The sequence below is a fragment of the Cetorhinus maximus genome, chromosome 22 (genome assembly GCF_964194155.1).
Source record: "Cetorhinus maximus chromosome 22, sCetMax3.hap1.1, whole genome shotgun sequence".
Classification (NCBI taxonomy): Eukaryota; Metazoa; Chordata; class Chondrichthyes; order Lamniformes; family Cetorhinidae; genus Cetorhinus; species Cetorhinus maximus.
Window position 1 is genome coordinate 28,532,437 of NC_135900.1, and position 21,908 is coordinate 28,554,344.

Below are 21,908 nucleotides of genomic sequence, written 5' to 3' on the forward strand. Positions count from 1 at the left end.
AATGATTCCTGGAAATATTCAGAGTAGGCAGATCATGACACCAATCAATGAGTAACATTGATCTAATGCCAACTCTGCCATTTGAGCAACAGGCTTTAACCTGCATCCTCACTTAATTTCGCACAGCTGAACATATATTCAACAGGCATAATTGAGGGGAGGGTTACAGGGGTTGGGGGGCATGGAAAAAGGAGAAGCACCAGGGCCCCTTGATTTGTCTCCCTGGCCCTGCCCCCTTCCCAACAACGATCACCTAGAGATCACCCTTAACCCTCGCATCACCACTTAAGTTATGCCAGCACCATTTGCAGGAGCACCTGTGAGCAGTCTCCTGCCGATCAATATCCCAATCCCACCTTCCAGCCAGTTAGGACTTCTATCTAATTTTGAATGGGAGACTCTGGACCAACATATAAATGCAGTCCGGGAGTTAAAATTACTCTGGGTCTCAGGAGGCGCTGTGATGTGAATTTCTGCTAGCCCTAGCCTGTGCATGCTGTATCATGCCCCAGTTAAAATGGAGTCTATAGTATGTACCTTGAAACACTCCTTCATACAAGCAAATCTGAAGGGTACATCTACAGTGGAAAACAGTAATAATTTGCAATAGTTCAAACATCAGGTTAAATAGAGTCCTGTCAGCAGAGAAGTCATGAAAGGTAAACTGCAAAGTCCTAGTCCTTAAAAGTTAATGATCTGAGTACAGGAGGCTGTTTGGGAAGATCAAACAACTCCTAACATCTCCCTAAAGGTGTTGCACTTGCAAGACAAGACAGTGCAAACTATCAAGCAATAATCAGAGCTGGCAGCGGCTCAGTCGTGTTCACACAGCTCACTGAGAATCAAGAGATCTCAATACTGACTCACTTTTTTAATGCCCATGGCAGTGGCTACACTTACAAAGAAGGTTCATGCTGCATAAAATAATGATTTTCCGTGCCCGCTGGCGTCGGCCGTGTTTGGCGGTGTGAACGGACAATATGGCAAAGAAGGCCAAAAATCGGTTTCATGATGTCATGAAACCAGTTTGCAATCATCCGCTCTACCCGTCAATGTTGGGCCACATTTCCCACCATCGGACGTCGGGAACCTCATTGTAATACATCTGCATATCATTAGCCCAGCCTGCCGGAATCATCCCCCCACTCTGGATTGCCCACCCATGTCGGCAGGAAAACACACTGACATGCTTCACAACAGCATAAATAAGGTGTGCACTTGGCGGGCTGCACTTTGAGGGGAACTCGGAGGGAGTGCACATTAACATTGTTCAGCGCTCGCGAGGATCGCCTGTTGGACTTCAAGGTTGAGGCACTGTACATTCAGGTGAGGGCACAGGCAAGTTGCTTTTTCCTGCTGGCTGACAGTGCGGTGCCAGGGCAAGGGCGGCGCTGCGGTTGAGGCAATTTTGGGGGAGGTGGGGGTGGGGGGGTTGGTGGGGGGTGGGGGGGGGGGAACCTTGCATAAAGTTACCATTCCTCCACAGCTGAGACAGTTCAGGCGCAGCCACATTGACATGCTTGGAGTCAGACCTCTAGCTTGCCTGTCCACTCAAGCAATGCAGAGGCATTAAGGTGCCACCAAGTGCTCCAGAACTTTTCATCCCTCAGGCACAGACTGCAAACTAATGAGCATTTTAGTGGACGGCAGAACAGTTGGACGACTGCGCACGTTATGCAATCTCCTTGCTAAAACTGGCCATGAAGCTGTCACTGCTGGAGGCGCTAACAGCCCCTTGCAATGTCATCATTTAGGTTTGGACCAGTCTCCCCCACGGTTCAAGCTAAAAGCACAGCCTTGTAGTGTGGATTAGGAGAATGCCTGCGCTTCAGCTGAGAGCACAGCATGAGTCCAGTGGGCGAAGCTACCACCAATCAGTCAGGTGGAGTTGGGCGAAGGTGGGTGGGGTCTCGAGCAGCCATGCAGCATATTAAACTCTGACCATCCAAGTGATAGCCAGCACCCTCCGAGGTGCATTAAGGGGCCTTCAGATTTAACCAAGAGAGGTTCTTAGAACACCCATGGTCACCCACACATCTCTCTCTTTCATCCTGCAGGAGGAGTACATCAGGAGCAAGGAGCCTGGTAACCTAGTTATATGCCTCGTGGCTTACAGAGAGTGGAAACAAAGGAGATGAGAGTGACGGAGGCACGTGCCTGGGCATGAGGGAGGAGCAGCACCCTCAGGAAGAAGGAGCGGCTGGGGCTCCCGCACACGTCATTGAAGAGCCACAGGGAGCTATCGTGGTGGGAACCTAGCTAGACCCAGGGTCTGTAGACACCACCTTTCATTCCTGCAGCTGACTGAGAACTAGTGTTGTTGAAGACTGCGCATATCTAGGGAACTGGTTAACCACATCTGCCAACTGCTGCAGGATTTGATGTCAAGGGGACATGGAGTGCATGCACTGCCCGTGGCCATGAAAGTGTCAATTTTTACACCCGTGGCACCTTTCAGGGCTCCACAGGTGACCTCTGTGGAATATTCCAAGCCTCCACCCACAAATGCATCCATGAGGTCACGGCCGCCATCTTTGCGAGGGCACACAACTTTGTGCATTTTGCCCGGGACCAGAAAAGCCAGGATGCAAGAACGATTGGATTCGCCCAGATCTCTGGTTTCCCACAGGTGCAGAGTGCCATTGAGTGCACTCATGTGGCGCTCAGATCTCCGTCGCAACAAGCAGTCAATTATGTCAACCACAAGGGCTTCCATTCACTGAATGGTCAGCTGATGTGCGACCACCACAAACACATCCTGCAGGTCTGCACATGTGAGAGTGTCCAGGACTCCTACATCCTCAGTCGGTCACAGATCCCTGATGTCTTCCAGGGTCCACAGAGGCTGCAGGGATGGCTCCTCGGGAACAAGGCCTACCCACAGAGGATGTAGCTGATGATGCCCCTGTGGTGGCCTCAGACTGCAGATGAGCGAAGGTATAACCAGAGTCATTTTGCAATTTGCGCCTTGGTGGAGCAAATTATCAGGCTGCTGAAAATGAGGTTCCAGTGCTTGGACCGGTCTGGTGGAGCCCTGCAATATAGTCCATAGGAGGGTGTCACGCATTGTTGTCGCCTGCTGCGTCCTTTACAACCTGGCGCTGCAACGGGGAAAGGAGCGGGCTGAGGTGGTGATGGAGGAGCTGTAGGTCTCCTCTGATGAGGAGGACACCGATGGGGATGAGGGTGAGGAGGTCCTCGAAGGCAACGACGACGGGGATGAGGCCCTCGCACTGGCTAGACGAGGCAGGCATGCTTGGGAGGCCCTCATAGCTACTAGATTTGTGGAAGATGATGATGATATGCAGTGAGGAGACACCATAGATCCTCACATTGCATCTGTGAACATTTGACTCCAGTCTGTCTTATGCCAGCTCCGGTCATGGAGATAAAGTGGAGGCCCTAATAGTCACTCAATTGCAGGAGGATGATAACGATGTGCAGTGAGGACACTCCAGATCTTCACATAGCCTCTGTGAACGTCTGACTCCTGTCTGGCGAGGGCAGATCGTTTGCACTCTGTGGTCAGGGTCATATCATAGAGATGCAGCTGTGAAACTTTAAATGCATCTGATCCTTTGTCAGCCTTCAGCACCTGACCCCTTCAGGAGCACAGCATCACTGGTCACAGATGCTGACGAGATGGGGACAAGCCTCACATTAAAGGTGCTGAGGGCATACAGAGAGAATGATGGAACTCTGTGACGCCTGCCCATGACATCATGGCAGCAATGACAAGCACTGTCGAGGTGCTGGCATCACTGATGTGTCCAGGTAGTGTGAGGCCAGTCCATTGCTTTGGTCTGAACGTTACACGCTACACAGGAAAGAGGCCCCAGACTGAGACACCTGACTTTATCTGGTGCAGGAACCAAGGTTTCACATCTGAGTGACACGAACACTGTTCATCAGAACAAGGAACCAAAGGCAGGGAGGCATTCTTAGGAGTTTATTTACAATAGTGAACATTATGTACAAGTGATTAACACCCATGCTCAGGCTGCGCAACAACATTTTCTTAACCTTCCTAACCCTGCTGCCAAGTCTTGGTGCTCCCCCAAAACCACAGTGGAGGTGCTTGCAGCCTGCTGAATGCTACACCCTGTTTGTGATGACTCTGATGGGCGTCCTCTGGAGGGCCGAGACCTGGAATGCCCAGGCCTGCTTTTGGGGTCCTGCTGTGTGGTAGTGGCACCTTCCTCGGCCTGTGGAGCTGGAGCTGCTGGGATCACGGGGAGAAGGGATTTGGATAGACCGGGGTGAATAGCTGTGGGGTGTGCACCTGCTAATCCTCCTCTCTATGGGTGCCTGAGAGCTTCTGGCTGACTCCTTGAGGATAAGGAGTAGCTGGAGTGAGATCGAGCTGCCCAGCAGCCCTCTTGCGTACATACTGTTGAGGTCAATTATGGTGATGGTGTTCAGCCCGCGCAGGTGCAGGTCTGATGTCCTGGACCAAGGTCTCCACAGCGGCCGCCATCCTACCAGTGTTGACCTCATTAATATGCTGGTGCTATCACCTCAAACTGAAGCGGACAGACTCCTCCATCGTGCCTTGCAATCTGAGGAGTGCAGTGGACATCCTTTCCTGATGTTCCCGAGCTTGCTCCAGCAACAGGTCAAGTCCAGTGGCTCATTATCTGACTCAGACTCAGCAGATTGATGGTCTCCAGCAGTCCTTTGAGCGCCAGACACCTGGGAAATCCCTGCCGTTGCCTGCTGTGGATCAGACAGTGTGATGTGCTCACCAGATTATGATACTGAAGCTACTCTAAAGATGGTTCCACTAAGGTGTGTTTCTCTGCGAAGGTGGAGGGTGTGGGTGAGCGCTGTGACAGGTCTTCAACGAAAGCTCCTTCAGATTCCTCTTCAGTGGTTTCTTTGTGGCTTGAATTGAGGCCTTGGGTCGTAGACTCTGTCAGCTGTTTCCCAGATGTGCCTCTGAAAGCAAGGAGAGGTAACTAGTGCATGGCACTGGACCGCAGAACAGGACATATCACTCACAGCATGGTTGTCTAATGGACGTTACACTGCTGGATCCTCACTTGGTGGAGCGTCGCCAACCTCACCGTCAGCACAGGAATGGTCCAGATCTTCGCTGGCCAGCTGGATGGTTCAATTTCCTTGAGGACCTTGATTTTAGGCATTCCTCCAACAGTTGGGACCTCTCCCTCTTGTTGTGTGCCAATTTGTCCTGCATCACAGAGAGGGAGAGAGTGTAAGCAGGACGCCTGCCAGGCCAGATCATAAGTATGCCTGGCATGTGTGGGTGATGAGTGGCCCAATGGATGGGATGAGGACAATGAAGGTGTGTATGAGAGAGTGAATGATGATGCCCCTCGAACCGGCAATGAGTGGGGGTCCTGTGGATGTGTGATGGGTTTGAGAGTGTGTGAGTTGAGAGTGATGAGAAGACTTACCCTGACAGAACAGAGGGGATCATTCATCCTTTTTCGGATCTGGGTGGCTGACTTCTTTTGCAGGATGTTGGTGCTGACCACTGCTGCCATCACCTCCCATGCAGGATTAGTGATGTTGCTGTCCCTCCCGCGGCCAGAGCGGGGGTAGAGGACATCACGGTGGGCCTCAAATGCATCCAAAAGGCGCTCGATGGACGCGTCATTAAACCGGGCCGGGTGGGGGGGAAGGCTGTAGTCTTCCTGCCATTTGGAGCCATGTCTTCTGTGCAGCAGTCCTGGGCTGGAAGCATTGAGAGGTGTGTGTGCGGCTGCACTTTAAATGTGGCACCTGGCATGATGAAGCGGCGAGGTGATAGTGTGGCGGGCAAATGAGAGTCCCGCCCACCATTGAAACGATGTGTTTCCCAGGAGTGTATAATTAACGTGGCGGGTTTGGGACAATACAACGTGAAAATCTGTCATTGCAGCCAATGGGTAAAACGTTCTTTTTCCCGTCTGCTACCACACCTAATGCAAATCTGGGGCGCTTCCACCCTTTGTCTCTTTTTAAAGGCATTTGCCTTGAAATCCTTTTCCTTTTTCATTTCCTGTAGAATTTTCTCCAAATCAGGATGCCAGAGCAAATGGCGCCATGTCTCCTGGCACAGCAGAACACATTGCATCATTCACATTTCCTGCCCCTAGTGCCAATACTAGTAACCCAGGGAGAGAGGGAAGTGTACCTTATGAGCGCAACTCATAAATTAAGAAGAGACAATGAAGGAGTTGGGGGGAAGAAGAGAAAAAAAATATGGCCACAATGTATGGTTGTTGCTTTGGCAAGGGACTGGCATTTGACTGGGCCTTCCTTTGGGCAGTAATTCTGGAGTAGAAGACATTTTCCATATCCTTTTGAGGCCAATATAAAAAGCAAACAGCAGCTGACAAAGAATTTGCAGCAGTGCCTCTCAGATATCATTGCAATTAGTTGGAAATAATTTATGGAACTTGTTTTTAGAAATTATGACTCAAGAGTCATATGGACTCAAAACGTTAACTCTGTCTTTCTTTCCACAGATGCTGTCAGACCTGCCGAGTTTTTCCAGCATTTTTTGTTTTTGTTTCAGATTTCCAGCATCCGCAGTATTTTGCCTTTCCCTCAGTACAAAGTCCTGGATCTTGGAATGTGCTGGAAGACCAGCAAATTTCAAGCAGACCAAAGAGCGTCCTTCAGCAAGATGCCCGCCATCACTAAATTCACCACCTTATTTGTCACAATGTTATTGTGCTGGAGATGTTCTGAGGAAATTCCCACCTCCTTTAAGAAAGATGGCCATGAAAATCCATATTGCCCTTAGCACTCTGATTATATCAACGAGTCAGCAATTTCATTCTCAGCTGTTTAGAAATTTCAGGATCTTCCAATCTGCATTAGCAGGCCAGGGGCACTATTCATATGTATCATGGGAGTAATTCATTTGGACAACAGCCTAAGTGTGAAGCAGGTACTGAGGGGGATTATGACCATTTTTTTGTAAAAGCCAACATTTGAAGAAGACTGAATAGTAAAATATTAAAAGAATACAACTTTCATCTTTTTATCTACTAATTGAAACTTGATGATCTGAGTGATACCAGGTCAACTTTACCAATCACTGCTCCACCTTTCTTATGCTACTGAGCATGTAAAATCTTATATTCTTCAGCTAAGTTAGATGAATCTAGCCAGCAAAGAGGCGCCTGGAATTTCCACTGAGGTTTTCCAGCAAATACCTTTCTCACCAAAGTGTTTTGAAGGTTCAAATATGAATTGCATTCTGAAAGTTCAAATCCAATGATTAGTATTGTCAAGATGTCTTATTCGTTTTCATGTATTTCAGCTTGGCCCTGTTAATACTTAATTCAACCACACCTTCCTTTAATAAGATATGAAGGCAGAAACTACTGTCAACTTATTTGTCTATGACACACATACTCCTGCAGAGAAGAAAGGCATTGAGGGCACGATTTAAATGATATATAATCAGAAATTTTATCTGTGCTTTACAACACACTACAGGGATTTCCTGCCGACTACAATTTTTATGAAAAACGTCTCGACCACATAGTGATGAATACCAACCTTTGGCATCGCCTGTCTTGCAGTTTAGAAGCTGCTTCTGAGCAACTGCTGAGGAGGAACCGCTTGACACTGGCTGCAGGCCACAAGGTTCGCCAGGCTGAATTATCAATCCACAGTCCTGCATGAAAATAAAGAACAAGATGCAAGATGATTGACTTTCTAGTTCATGCAGCATGTATTTTTAAAATAATAATAATGTCAGGTAGCCCAATAGTTTTAAGAGTATTATTAGATGAGAAGAAGCCACTGGCAGGGATTGTGTACAGCAGGCCAATTCATGGATTCCACCTCCATACTGAGTCCCTTAATGGAAAAATCTTACATAAATACTTTCTAGTTTGTCAAAGGTAATGAAATGAAACTCCAGAATATTTATCCATGCACACCTTACCACTTTTTAACCTTAACTGGTTTTCTTTACAGAAGATACCCTCCCTCCCCCTCCAGCTCTAACAGTACAGGAACCATCATGTCCTGCTGATAGAGTCAATCATCCCTTCAATCACTTATTCAGTATTTACTTAAATCACTTAAACCCATAACTTTCAAATCCATTCCTCTTCCCAGTATATTTATCCAACGCTTTGGTTCCTATCCACCTGCTCCTAAGGATGATGGGTCATTGAAAATTATACAAGTACATTTGATACCCTGATCAACAACAGGAACCCTAGAAATGTTCAGTTATTTTACAAAATAATTTGCCGAACATGAGTTCAAAACATGAATATAGTGGTGGATTTTTGACCATTAACAGATGGAAAATTATGAAGAATTCCTGGTGTGACTCATAGCATGCAATGCTCCATTGTAGAAGCACATTTTCATAAAATTATCTCTCTATTATCTCCTTGTGGTCGGAATGGCTTAGTTACTATGGCTAGACGGGAGAGATTATTTCACACCCTAATATCTCCTTATATGGCTCTGGGTCAAATTCTGTTTGGTAATACCCCTGTGAAGTGTCTTGGAATGGTTTACTATGTTAAATATGCTCTATAAATGCAAGTTGTTAAATGTGCTCTATAAATGCAAGTTGTTAAATGTGCTCTATAAATGCAAGTTGTTAAATGTGCTCTATAAATGCTAGTTGTTATTGCAGTTGTGAAATCAGATACCAGAGGAACTTTCAAAAGGCAAATGAACATATGTTCCAAAAGATCTAATTTGCAGGGTTATGGGGAAAAAGCTGGGGTGTGAGATTGAATTGGGCAGCTCTTTCAAAGAGCCAGCAACAGCTCAATGGGCCAAATGACTTCCTTCTGTGCTATGTGATATTGTGATTCTACTTACTAGGTAAGTTCATTCAGCCATATAGTGGCATTGATAAGCTACCAAACAGAAATTTTATTACATTCTTATAGCATTTTCTTTGTTATGTGAAGTCACACAATTGAACAAAGAAACGGAATACGACATGTGTATTTCTAAAGTATTTTTCATGTAAAGATAGACATCCGAGAGAGCTCCACAGGATAATGAACAGTGTGCCCGCTAATATGTAAAGTATATCCATTTAAATAGGTGATTATGTAAATAGTTATATCATCACAGGAGGTGATATAATGTCACATGATGCAGCACTATCTTAGTTTGTGCAGTTAGCAGCACATGTAGCAGCAGTAAGAAGAAACCTCCATTAAAGATCTATGTTCAACCTCCATGTCTGCCTTCAGCTTCGTTTGCATTAGTCTAGAAAGATAATTTCTACCACAGGTATCATGCCCCCTCTTTGGACACTTAAATACGTAGGAAAATGAGATGTGATCAGAAGTATATATTTAATAAATTGTGCAAGTGTGTTTTTACATGGAATGTACAGTACAGAATCAGGCCATTCGGCCCAATTGATCCATGCCAGTTTTTATGTTCCACACTAGCTGAAGCAATGTTTGAAGTACTGGTGTATTGGACATCCTCCATCTCTTTAATTTTAAATGTTAAATGGCAAAATGACCAGTCTTTGCTTTTGAACTAAACAGGATGTTTGCCAGTATAAATATTGATAGAAATGTAGCACTTTTTTTGACTTTTAACTGCTATAGCTCGAAATATGATGTGGCCCATGTAGCTGGACAGACTTCAGTAGCAGTTGAATTTGTTCTTGGCACAAGGCCTCTTCTGTTTAGCGATATGTGGATAGGTCAGACAAGATGAATCATACTGTGATCAATTGTGTCAGACAGCAATGTTCATTTAGTGTCTAGAGGACTGAGCTTTATTATATTTATTTGGAGGAATTACTCAAACTAACACGGACATCAGAAAGTTCCTACCTTGCAGCCTAACAATTTGCACAGGGCTTCGCAGGGCAGCATGAAATTTCTGAACATTCTGTGATTGCTGTCAACAAAGTGCAACAAGATAACTTAACAGGGATTTGCTTGTTCATACTTGTGCACTGAATGGTTTATGTGTCAAACACAAAATCACCTTCGATTGTATATAAGACTATTCAAGAAATAAAAACATAAGCTGAGGTACATCAGTCGTGATCTTATTGAAAGGCGAAGCAGGTTTGAGGGACCGAATAGCCTATTCCTGCTCCTATTTCTTACATTCCTATAAACAAAACTTAATTGAAAGACAGTTTCTCCCTCATTCTCTTCAAATTCGCCTTCTAAAATAAATCACATTTTGATCATGGGTCGGGGGACTGAAATTTTCAATTTCACTAATTTTAGATTAAAAAATAGCAGGTGGCTGCATTGCTTTATCTTTCTTCAGTGAAATTGGCCAACACTGGAAATTTGTTATTGTGGTGATAAAATGCAACCTGGTTTGTACCTTCATTAGAAGCAAATAATTATAATAATACTTTCTGAACAAAAAAAATGTAAAAGTTGTATTGCTAGTCTTTTCCTTTTGGTTTAATACATTCTGTTTGCACAGCATGCTAATCTCTTCTGATCAAAGAGGTTTCTAATACAGAACGATAAGAGTAGAAGAGGTACAGCTATTGCTGGAGGTCAGGATATACACATTAACTATCCCACTAAGACATACATTATGGGTTTTGTTAACAGCTTGTGGATTTGTCATATCATCAACAGGTACTGAGGTGCCATGATATCCCTGCTGCCTTGCATAGAGATGAAACAACTCACTATCTTAGGTATGTTTGCAAACTATCATTCATACTAAAGATGAGATGTGAGCAAGCAAGCTAATGCAACCCTCTTTACAGTGACTATTTCTATTAACTCATTTCTGGAAGTCAGATAAAAATAGGCGTCTGGGTTGGGATCAAAAGGGATGAAAATAATGCAGAATAAGCATTTATAAATGTAGATAGATGCTGCTGAATTTATTTTAAGCTCATCCACCGCAATTAATTACGTACTGAGTTTCTGCTAGTGTTCCCTAAGATATCACAACACAGTAGGTGATTATTACAACAGTTCTTTCTAATCAAATGCTTATCATAGTTTTCACGTGCAGATGCAAGAGCTAAAATACTAATCCAAATGTTGTAATTTAAAACACTATTCTGATTTCACAAAATCAGCTTTAAAATGGTACCATATGAAGAAGTTCCAAAACTGGCACAGTAAATTCTAACTCATAAACGAAATTGCAGACCATATAAAACTTCCCTATGTCTAAATAAAAAAGCAAAAATGAAATGAAAGATCAAAATATAAGCTTGCACCAGAAGAGAGTTCAAATCTAAATTATATTTTAAAATAGAATAAAAGAGTCATTATTTGAGGACAAAATTTCCCTTCTGATTATACTCCAGTTTTATTAAAATTATCTTTGTGAATATTCAACCACATATAAGGCAAAGCAGCTCTGGGGTTTCCTGAGGCTTAAAGATGTATTGTATATTGTAAATACATTTGCACTTACATATCATGAATGTTTTATGTGGGAAAATAGATAATTAAAATAAAATTACATCAATATTTTCAATTTTTATCAAGAATATTTCTCTACAAAGAATGGAATCTAGATTAAATCTATTCCATAATTGGTGAACCAATGAACTCAGTTATGTTTTATTAAATGGCAAGGATTAGGTTGACAAAACATGAATATATTTGTAGCACACAACTGCAACTTCTCAACATACCAGCCCAACCTAATCAAGGCACTCCCTCCATTTCCAGGTGAAACATTTTTTCTTTAAGCCAGCTGAACATTAAAAGATATACATTTCTCCCCTCAGAACTATAAAAATTATAGATACATTTGATGACATAAAGAAAGTGAACCAACTACCTTAGATATATTGTTAATTTATTGTTAATGCATTCATTATGAATTTTCCAAAGTTACATCTTAGTTAAGGTAAACAAAAGCACATACCAAATTAAATGGAAATGACAAAAAAACTACCAATAATAAAAGTGTAAAGAATAACACAGCAGAAAGAAAAACTCACTATAGCAAGTAGATTGGTAAATTCTGTGTGCCTCAGAATTCTTTATCAACCTGTGACATCATAACAAAATATGCAAGAGCTTCATTGAAGTCTAACATCCATGCAAATTTGTGTAAATAGCTGTTGTGCTTTCCCAAGCTTTTTTCAAGGAATACATTGACACTGCATGAGCACTGGTGAGAAGTGGAATTATTTCCTTTTAAAGTTGATCTTAAAGGTGTGTGCTTCCTTGCTAGACTTGAAGATTAGGGGCTAGACATTTGTGTGCCTCATTTTTTTTGCTCTGGGGCGTCATGCTTCACCATCTTGTCTGTTCAGACAGAGGATTGAGGTGGGTAACACACCAAGTTAGTGCACCAACCTCATCTGCATGATAGTAGCGTCTGGCTGAGTGATGCCTGCAATGCTACCTCCTTGGATTATCCCCCACCAGCGGTGCCTTCACAAGATCCTCCAAATCTGGTGGCAAGAGAGGCAGTCCAACAACACTGTCCTCTCCCAAGCCAATATGCCCAACATCGAGGCACTAGTCACTCATAACCAGCTTCACTGAACGGAACATGCCTGACACCAGATTCCCGAAGCTACTGCTCTACTTGGAACTCGGTTATGGTAGGGGACTCCCAGGAGGGCAGTGGAAATGCTTTAGGGATACCCTTAAAGCATTCCTGAAGAGGTCAAGCATTCCTGCCGACTGATGGGAGTCCCTGGCTTGTAACCAACCAAACAAGAGAAGGCTCATCCAGGAAGGCACCGAGCACATTGAGAGACTTTGTCAGGAATGGGCAGAGGTGAAGGGAAAGCACAAACCTCCAAACAACCCATCCACCTGACCCTTCAAGCACCGCATGTTACGCATGCGGCAGATTATCAGCCACTTCAGAATCCATCGAACTGGAGTGGAAGTAAGTCATTCTCAATCCTGAGACTACTTTCTTAATGCTGCTGGCTACCTCTACACTCAATAGGGGGGCAATTAGCATTTTTCAAAAACGATGTGGTGTAGCCAGTATGCTCTTCTTAAAGGCAAGATGTCCTGCGTAAAGGGAAGCTGCACTGAAGAATATCATTGCAATTTAAAAGATGGAAAAGTGAACACCAAGGCAGACAGTGGGTCCCTGGGCAGCAGAAGTGGTGCTGGAAGCATTAGTAGTGGAGGTGGACAAAAGGAGAAATGTTATGGTTCTGCAGGGCACTATGAGAAGGCCTCCAATTTCTACCTCCTCCAGGATCAGCAACCCATGCAATCGATCTGCATCCCCCACCTCTGTCCCTATCGACCCTCTCTCCCCCAACTCTGTGATTGCCCCACCTCCTGATGGGGACACACCTGGGGTGGAATCGTCCCAAATTTGTGTGAAGTGCGGTAGCGGCCAGGGGAAAGGACGTTTTACCTGCTGGCCGTAATGGCAGCTTTTCACACTGTATCGTCCCAATCATGCCTCATTAATCAAGCATTCCAGGGAAACACGCCGGGTCACTGGCAGGCCGTCCTCTCATTCGCCCGCCCCGCGTCACATCAGGCCTTCAATAAACCAGGCACCATATGTAAAGGCTGCCCCTGCAAAGAGCTAGCACTCTTCAAGGGATAGGAAGCTTCTGCGAACTGATGGCAGCCAAAGGAGGAAATGTGCTGAACGCCCTAGATTTAGCGATGCCTCCCTTGAGCACCTATTGGACGCAGTGGAGGCCCGCTGCGATGTCCCCTACCCCTGCTTTGGGCGAAGGCCAACAAGCAATGTCACCAAACCTGCATAGGTGGCAGAGGTGGTCAGCACCAATGCCCTGCAAAACAGGACAGACACCCAGTGCCACTACAGAATGAATGGTCTCATACGTTCCGCCAGGGTAAGTCACTTTTCTCATCACTTTCAACACTCATACTCTTAAACCCATCACACATCCACATGGACCTCACACCTCAAGGGACACCACCACTAACTCTCTTACACACCCTCACATCTCCATCAGGCTCATATCCTCTGGAGCTTGTGTACTCATCCAGTCCATGGCTCCACTCACCACACAAACATTCCATGCAGTCCTATTTGTCCTGCTCACACTTTCTCCATCTGTTTTCATTCAGCAGAAACTAGCTGACAACAGCTGGGAGAGGTCCCAGACCAGGTGGAGTGGCCCAATTAGGCCCCTCGCTCACTTTGGGGAGTGTGCCATCACGCTGACTGGTGAGGGCGTGGACTGTGCCTGCGGTGACGGTGAGGTCAGCAGAAAACACCCACAAGAGGATCCTGCACCACATCATTCCTCTCTCAATGCAACTGAGTGCTCTCTCTCCTGCTTTTGACTCTGCTGTTATGCACTAATCATCTCTACTTTGGTTCACAGGCTCCTCTGCTCAGTGACCGACACCCTCAGTCAGCCAGTCCCTCACCTCCAACCAAGAAGACACCTCCTCCATTGAAGAGCTGGAAATAAGCAGCCTGGAAGACCTATCACAGCGCTTACCCACACCCTGCGCCAGCACAGAGACCCACACCTCGGTGGGACCTAGAGCAGGTTCGGGTTCACAATCTGGTGGTCACCACACAGACATGTGTCCGCAGCAGAAGGAGGCAGATTCAGCCAAGTTCCCCGGCACTCGGAGAACTGCTGGGAAAGAAGCATCTGCGAGGTCCGAGTCAGATGACCAGCCTCTGGATTCGGCCTTCCAACTCATTCTGGAGAGTCAGCAGAAGGTGGGGCAATATCACGCAGAGCTGTTGGAAGCCCTCAACAGAATGGCACGCGAGTCGGAGGAGTGCGTCCACCTGCTCTCTGATGAACTGGTGCCCACGTCTCCATTGGAAGGATGGTGGACGCCATGGAGACCCTGGTCCAGCAGAACGTGAGGATGTGTGTAGACCTGCACTTCATCGCAGTAGCCATGGGTGAGTTCCTGCAGTGGCAACACAAAGGAGAAACTGGGCACATTGACATCCCTCCAGTGCTCCTTCCTCTCAAGGAGTCAGGCCGGGGTCTTCGGGCACCTGAAGGGAGGAGGAGTGACAGCTGGACACCCCTGGGTCATCTACTCAGGAACCTCAGAGGCTGCCCTCTCCTTCAGAGTCCCCTTTGCCTGTGACCCCCGGCCCACCACTGCCACCTACCAGCCAGAACCCTTTTCTTTCAGGATGTCCATGTAAATGTGCACGTTCCCTACCTTCCTGAGAATCCCGCCCCCATCCACATTGACCTCCCCGACCTTCTCCTTCCCCAGGGTCCACGTCTGCCTCCGAGTCCCCACCAACCGCCCTCGCTGTCCCTTCTACCGCCCCATCGCATCCTCACCCTCCCAACCCTACCAGCTCACTCTGCCTCTCTCACTCTCATCACTCCCCCCTACCATGCCTACCCTCATTAAGCTCCCCAGGATGCAGTCATCAACTCCAGAGACCCCTCCCTTGCACATTTACCTGGACATCCCCCCACTTACTCCTTCCTCCACCCTTACTCTTTCCTCCACTGGACTCCTTCCTTCCCTTAGACATCTTTCCCCTTGCAAACTCCTTCCTACCCTCGACTCCTTCCTCTCCCTGGACTCCTGCGCTAACCCCCTCCAAACTCCTTTCTCCACATGAAGCCCTTCCACTTCCGAACTCCTTCCCCCCACTTACTCCTTCCTCCACATCTTCCTTGCCGACCCCCCTTACACCTTTCTCCCCAGTTTCCACATTCTGCCCCATTACATCCTCCTCCCCCCATCACACCACCCCCCCACCCAACAACCTCACCGCCCCCCCCCAAGTACTCCTTCCTCTCCCAGTCAAACCTAGACCTTCCTCTCCCATCCCCCCCCAGTACACCACCTTCTCCCACTCACAGCTGGACCTTCCTCTCCACCCCCTCTACAATCATCTGCAGCAGACCACGGCTGACGTCCTGAAGCAGACCCTCAAAGGTGACCTTCCACCTTCCGTGAGCTGCTTCATGGCAGAGCCATGTCCACGAGAATCCACCCAGCATGTGATGCATGTGTTCCTCCAGGCCCCGGTAGCTGTAGGGCTCCAGCATTTTCTGCTTCTCGGGTGTCCGTGACCTGAGCAAGGCCCTGACGGTAAGTCCAACTTCTGAACATCACACTTGTCAAGATGTGTTCTGCGCTGGCGTGTTTTCCCACCGACATGGGCGGTAAATTTGACGTCGGGGGATGATTCCGGCAAGCAGGGCTTATAATGATATGCAGATGTATGAAAATGAAGTTCCCGACATCCGGTGGCGGGAAAGGTAGCCCACCATTGACAGGCGGAGTGGGTGATCGCAAGTGTGAAACTGATTTTTGGCCTTCCTGGCACATTGTCCGCTCACTCATGCCCGCCATGACGCCCAACAGGTCTTTGAAATGTGTGTGTGTGTGTGTGTGTGTGTGTGTGTGTCTCCCTCTCTCTGCAGCATAGGGGAGAATTCTGTCCAACAAACATGTATCTTCACAATACAAATGGCAACGCTTATGTGAGGAAAGCAATTCACATCAAAATTCAGTTCTTCATAGTGCATTATAGTTACTAAACAAGTTTGCTGAAGAAGATTATTTAAAGAATAATTGTGTCAAAAGCTTGTGGTGGAGTTCAACTGCACCTATTACAATTTAAATAATAAGTTATATATACTGAAGTTGAATGCGTTAAAAGATACATAATATGCATCTTAATATTTATTATAAGAAAATATTGGTGTTTCTCAGTTTTCATATCACAACAATATTATTCCAGAAAAGTTAGGGAAAGAGGCAATTAAGCCTCTAATAAAAGTTGTGACATTTACACAATTTCTGATGTGGGGCAAAACCAATAAGACTTTGCTGATGTTTCCATTAGGTACATTTATTGTAATGTGGGACTAGGTTGAACTTATTTTAACCTCTGAGCCTTGGTCACATTGTTGTAATGTCATGAAATGGTGTGAACGTTGTGACTAATGAGAGGGAGCTGGAGTTAGCCAGACATACGACCATTTGCTGCTGAAGGAGGAAAAGTAAAGAGAGGAAAAAGTAAGTGCAGGAGGGAAAGAAAAACAATTCACTGACTCAACACATAGTAAAAGTTGAATCAGAGACACTCCCTAGCTTGTACAGCTCAGCTATTGAATGGAATGCCTCATTGGGCTACCAGGGGAACCTAAGCGAGGGAGGAGCTGAAGGAAACAATCATACCATGGTTTTAGGGCTTTAAATTATTCAAGCCATCTCCTGATCACTAATTGTATTTTGCTATTACTTCCCTCCCTTCACCACTGCTTTAAACTTCTTCCCTTGAAGAGCTTTAGTCATCACACATTTTCAAATTGAAGTCTTAACAGAGTCAATTTGAGTGAAACATGGGATTGCACAGTTAGGTACGGGTTGTGATCACAGCCAATTGATCAGGAAACCTGATGGGATGCTAATACTGTGGCTGAGTGAAAGGGCCAAGCGACGGCCTGCCGGCGGAGTTGTATTCGGCTCTGTGGGACTTGATCGGCCCAGACCTGCTAGAAGTGTACGAGAGTATGCTCCTGGCCGGTAGTATGTCAGAATCCATGAGGAAAGGCATCATCACCCTCATCTACAAGCACAAGGGGGAAAGGGAGGAAATTAGAAATTGGCGACCCATTTCACTGTTGAATATGGACTATAAGATTCTGTCCAAGGTCATCGCCAATCGGGTCAAATCCGCTCTGGAATTGGTGATTCACCCTGACCAGACCTGCTCTGTGCCGGGCAGGAAGATCTCTGACAGCCTGGCGCTGCTCAGGGATACGATTGCCTATGTACAGGACAGGGGTGTGGATACCTGCCTCATCAGCTTGGATCAGGAGAAGGCCTTTGACAGAATATCGCACACCTACATGGGGGATGTGCTCTCCAAAATGGGGTTTGGGGAGGGAATTCGAAATTGGATCCAACTGCTCTACACTAACATCAGTAGCGCAGTCTCAATCAATGGGTGGGAAACAGATAGCTTTCCGATTAAATCTGGAGTCAGGCAGGGCTGCCCTCTCTCGCCTGTCCTTTTCGTGTGCTGCATAGAACCCTTTGCCGAGTCCATCAGGAAGGATCCGGGCATAAGAGGAGTGACGATCCCAGGCAGTGGAGGCACTCAGGTAAAAGCCTCCCTGTACATGGACGACGTCGCCGTCTTCTGCTCGGATCCGCTGTCGGTGCGCAGACTGATGCACATCTGCGACCAGTTCGAACTGGCCTCGGGAGCCAAGGTAAATCGTGGGAAGAGCGAGGCCATGTTCTTTGGGAACTGGGCTGACCGATCCTTTGTCCCCTTCACTGTCAGGGCTGACGGCCTGAAGGTGCTGGGGATATGGTTCGGAGGGACCGGGGCATGCGTTAGAAACTGGAAGGAGCGAGTGGCTATGGTGAAAAGGAAACTGGGCATGTGGGAGCGACGCTCCCTCTCCATTGCGGGTAAGAACCTGGTCATCAGGTGTGAGGTACTCTCGCTGTTGCTGTACGTGGCGCAGGTCTGGCCCATTCCAGACTCCTGCGCGACGGCGATCACTCGAGCCATCTTCCGCTTTATCTGGAGGTCGAAAATGGATCGTGTCCGCAGGGACGCGATGTACAAGCCTCTAGATAAAGGGGGAAAAAACGTGCCCAACATCGCCCTCATACTGATGGCCACCTTTGTGTGTGGCTGCATCAAGCGGTGCGTAGACCCTCAGTACGCAAACACCAAGTGTCACTACGTGCTGAGGTTCTACCTGTCCCCGGTGTTGCGAAGGATGGGTCTGGCCACGCTGCCGCGGAACGCTCCAAGTAGTTGGACCGTGCCGTACCACCTGTCCCTGGTGGAAAAATTTATGCAGAAAAACACCTTTGACCACAAGTCCATCAGGCAGTGGTCAGCACGTAACGTCCTAGAGGCCCTGAGGGATAAGGAGAGGGTGGACCCTGTGGGATGGTTCCCCGAGCAGACTGTCAAAGTCATTTGGCAGAATGCCTCATCGCCAGAACTTTCCAACAAGCACCAAGACGTAGCTTGGCTGGTGGTGAGAAAGGCCCTCCCCGTCAGATCCTTCCTACACGCCAGGAAGCTCACCCCCTCTGCACGTTGCCCTCGAGGTGGCTGTGGTGGGGAAGAGACCGTTGTCCACCTCCTTGTGGATTGTGCCTTTGCAAAGAAAGTCTGGAGAGAGATGCAGTGGTTGCTGTCGAGGTTCATCCCGAGCAGTTCTGTGACACAGGACTCTGTGCTCTACGGGCTGTTCCCAGGGACACACACCGAGACAAACATCAACTGCAGCTGGAGGATCATCAACTCGGTGAAAGAGGCGCTTTGGTCTGCCCGAAACTTGTTGGTCTTCCAGCACAAAGAGTTGTCCCCGACCGATTGTTGCGGACTGGCACAATCCAAAGTCCAGGACTACGTGCTGAGGGACGCACTAAAGCTTGGGGCAGCAGCCGCAAAGGCGCAATGGGGAAGGGTCGCTGTCTAAGACCTTTCTACCACAGCGCACCGAGAGACTGGGAACTGTTTAGAGCCCCTCGGGCTGTACAGATCAAAATGAAAGGCTGTAAATGATTGTAATATTGTTTGTACTGATGCACCTGGTGATACATTTTGTAAAAGTTTAACCTGGATTGTACCCTTGTAATGTTGTTTTTGAAATGGTTTGGAATGTGATTGAAGATATTTTATGAATAAAGTATATTTTTACAAAAAAAAAGAAAGGGCCAAGACAAAACTTGCTTCACAGATATTCAGATTCCTGACCAGCTGTCATTCTCCCCTCTGTGAGGGCATCAAAAAGTTAAAGTTCTGCCCATCGGGTTAGAATTTGCTAGCGCAGGAAATCTTGCGATGTGTCCGGTTAGTTAAACTTTATCCTGCGCCTTTTAGCTCAAAAATATTTTGTCCTGTAAATTACTGGAAGCACAAACTGATAATGATGTAGCAAGGGCAACGAGCATCGAGGGTCTTGGTGAACAATGAGATTTAAGGTTTGAGAAATAGATTGAGGATTGACTGAGAAGGATTGCAATTAAAGTAAAATCAGGTGCAGCAAAATAAATAAAGGGAGAGAAAGAAAGATTGGAGAGAGAAAAAAAGCAACAGACTTTGTAAAAAAAAATGTGAAGTTTTACATTTTTAAAATCTCCAACTACAATTCATTCCCTGGAAAAATAAGACTCTACATTTTAAATTTTCATTTCTGGGCCAGAGAGGTGGTTTTTGTAATCATTAACAATTATCACATTGTTAAAAGGGTACTTACAACAACAGGTTGTTATAAAAAGGTACTTAAACTATTAATTACTTAACTTTTTATGACAAGTTTAATGGGCACTTAATGTGAAGATGCAGCAACTTCATGACACTCACAGGCAGTTCAGGGTGAGATGTCATTTTTGCAAAGAAAAAGTAGTGCAAATCACCCAGCAGCCTGTGGCGATTTATAATTCACGGGGCATCTCTTCCTCATCATGAGTTACTGGCCAATTTGCACATTAATAATAGCGTGCAGCATTCACACACCATTATTTTTTCAGCAAATTCTGGCCCAGTTTAAAAATTTTACAGGGCTATGGGGAAAAAGAAAGGGGCTGGGATTAACTGGATAGCTCCACCAAAGAGCAGGCACAAGCATGATAGGCTGAATGGTCTCCTCCTTGCTGTATGATTTTATGATTCTGATATCAATGCACAATGGGTAGGTATGTGGCAAAAGCGACGACTGCTGGATTTTCCAGCTCTCATTCACTTGCTCCATTGAAGTGCTACTACCTGTATAGAATAGAGAATCTACCCTAAGGCGAATGAGGGAATCTTCTTCCGGGGGAGTGGTATCTTATCCTGCTCTACATGGTGAACGCTATGGCAGGACACCAAAATAGCTTGTACAAGTACAAAAGAACAACTAGTTCAACTGTGCATGTATACCTGACATTTTTTAAGTAATCACAGAATCACAGAAGTGGTAGAGTGCAGAAGGAGGCCATTCGGCCCATCATGTCTGCACTGGCTCTCTAAATGAGCATTATGACTTAGTGCCATTCTCCTGCCTTTTCCCCGCACCCTTGCACATTGTTTCTATTCAAATAATCATCTAAGGCCCTCTTGAATGCCTCGATTAAACCTGCCTCCAACACACTTCCAGGCAGTGCATTCCAGACCCGTATCACTCGCTGTGTGAAAAAGTTTTTTCTCATATCACATTTGCTTCTTCTGCAAATCACTTTAAATCTGTCCCCTCTCATTCTCGATCTTTTTATGAGTGGGCACAGTTTCTTGCTATGTACTCTATCCAGCCCCCTCATGATTTTGAACATCTCTATAAAATCTCCGCTTAGCCTTTTCCTCTCCAAGGAGAACAGTCCCAACCTCCCCAATCTATCTTCATAACTGAAGTTTCTCATCCCTGGAAACATCCCTGGTGAGTCCTAAGTCCAGTATGAGACCAATTTGGGTCATATTTGGTTATTAATGAACAGTTCCAAAATATCTCAATTTGATTCATGTTCTCAATATGGCTTGGTACTCAACAAGGACCCTCATCTGTAATAGTTACATGTCTACCTAACTAAGCTACATTACTCTTGCTTTTCTTTTATCACCATGTGATAGATAATAAGTGTGAAGTCCTTCCTAAACCCAGCACAAAGATCTGAAAAAAATAAACTATTGCTTTACCACCTCAGCATTTCCACAGTGAAAGGTATTTTAAAAGCACATTTTCCCACAGTTTGTAATTGCCATGCTCGGGTTAATAAGGCAGGCCTGCGCCCGGATTTTCATCCCAGGGTCAGGTGTTCAGAGTCGAAAGATTACCCAGCTCGGTGAACCCGGCCTTCAAAAATAGCCACCTGCAGGTTGGATTTTCGGTCGGGGATGCAGAATGAAATAAAAGTCAGGATGGACAACTCTGGAATAAACATGGAGGCTGCCAGGTCTGGGTGCAAAGTCTGCCTCTGTGCTTCAGCACTGTGTTTAAATAAGGAAAAAATAATAAAACAAAAGACATCCCTCCAGCCCTCACCCCTCATCTCATTCCTCCACACATTTCCTATGCCCTA

At 46.1% G+C, this 21,908-nt stretch overlaps 1 protein-coding gene across 3 annotated transcripts in view; it reads right to left on the reverse strand.

Annotated features, from left to right (window-relative positions):
- Window positions 1-21,908, reverse strand: part of cped1 (cadherin-like and PC-esterase domain containing 1) — a 281,530-nt gene that overhangs the window by 52,248 nt on the left and 207,374 nt on the right. For all 3 annotated transcript variants that reach the window (XM_078567997.1, XM_078567996.1, XM_078567995.1), the window contains exon 16: window positions 7,519-7,636. In XM_078567997.1, coding sequence (XP_078424123.1) covers window positions 7,519-7,636 — 118 coding nt within the window. The remainder of the gene's footprint in view (window positions 1-7,518; window positions 7,637-21,908) is intronic.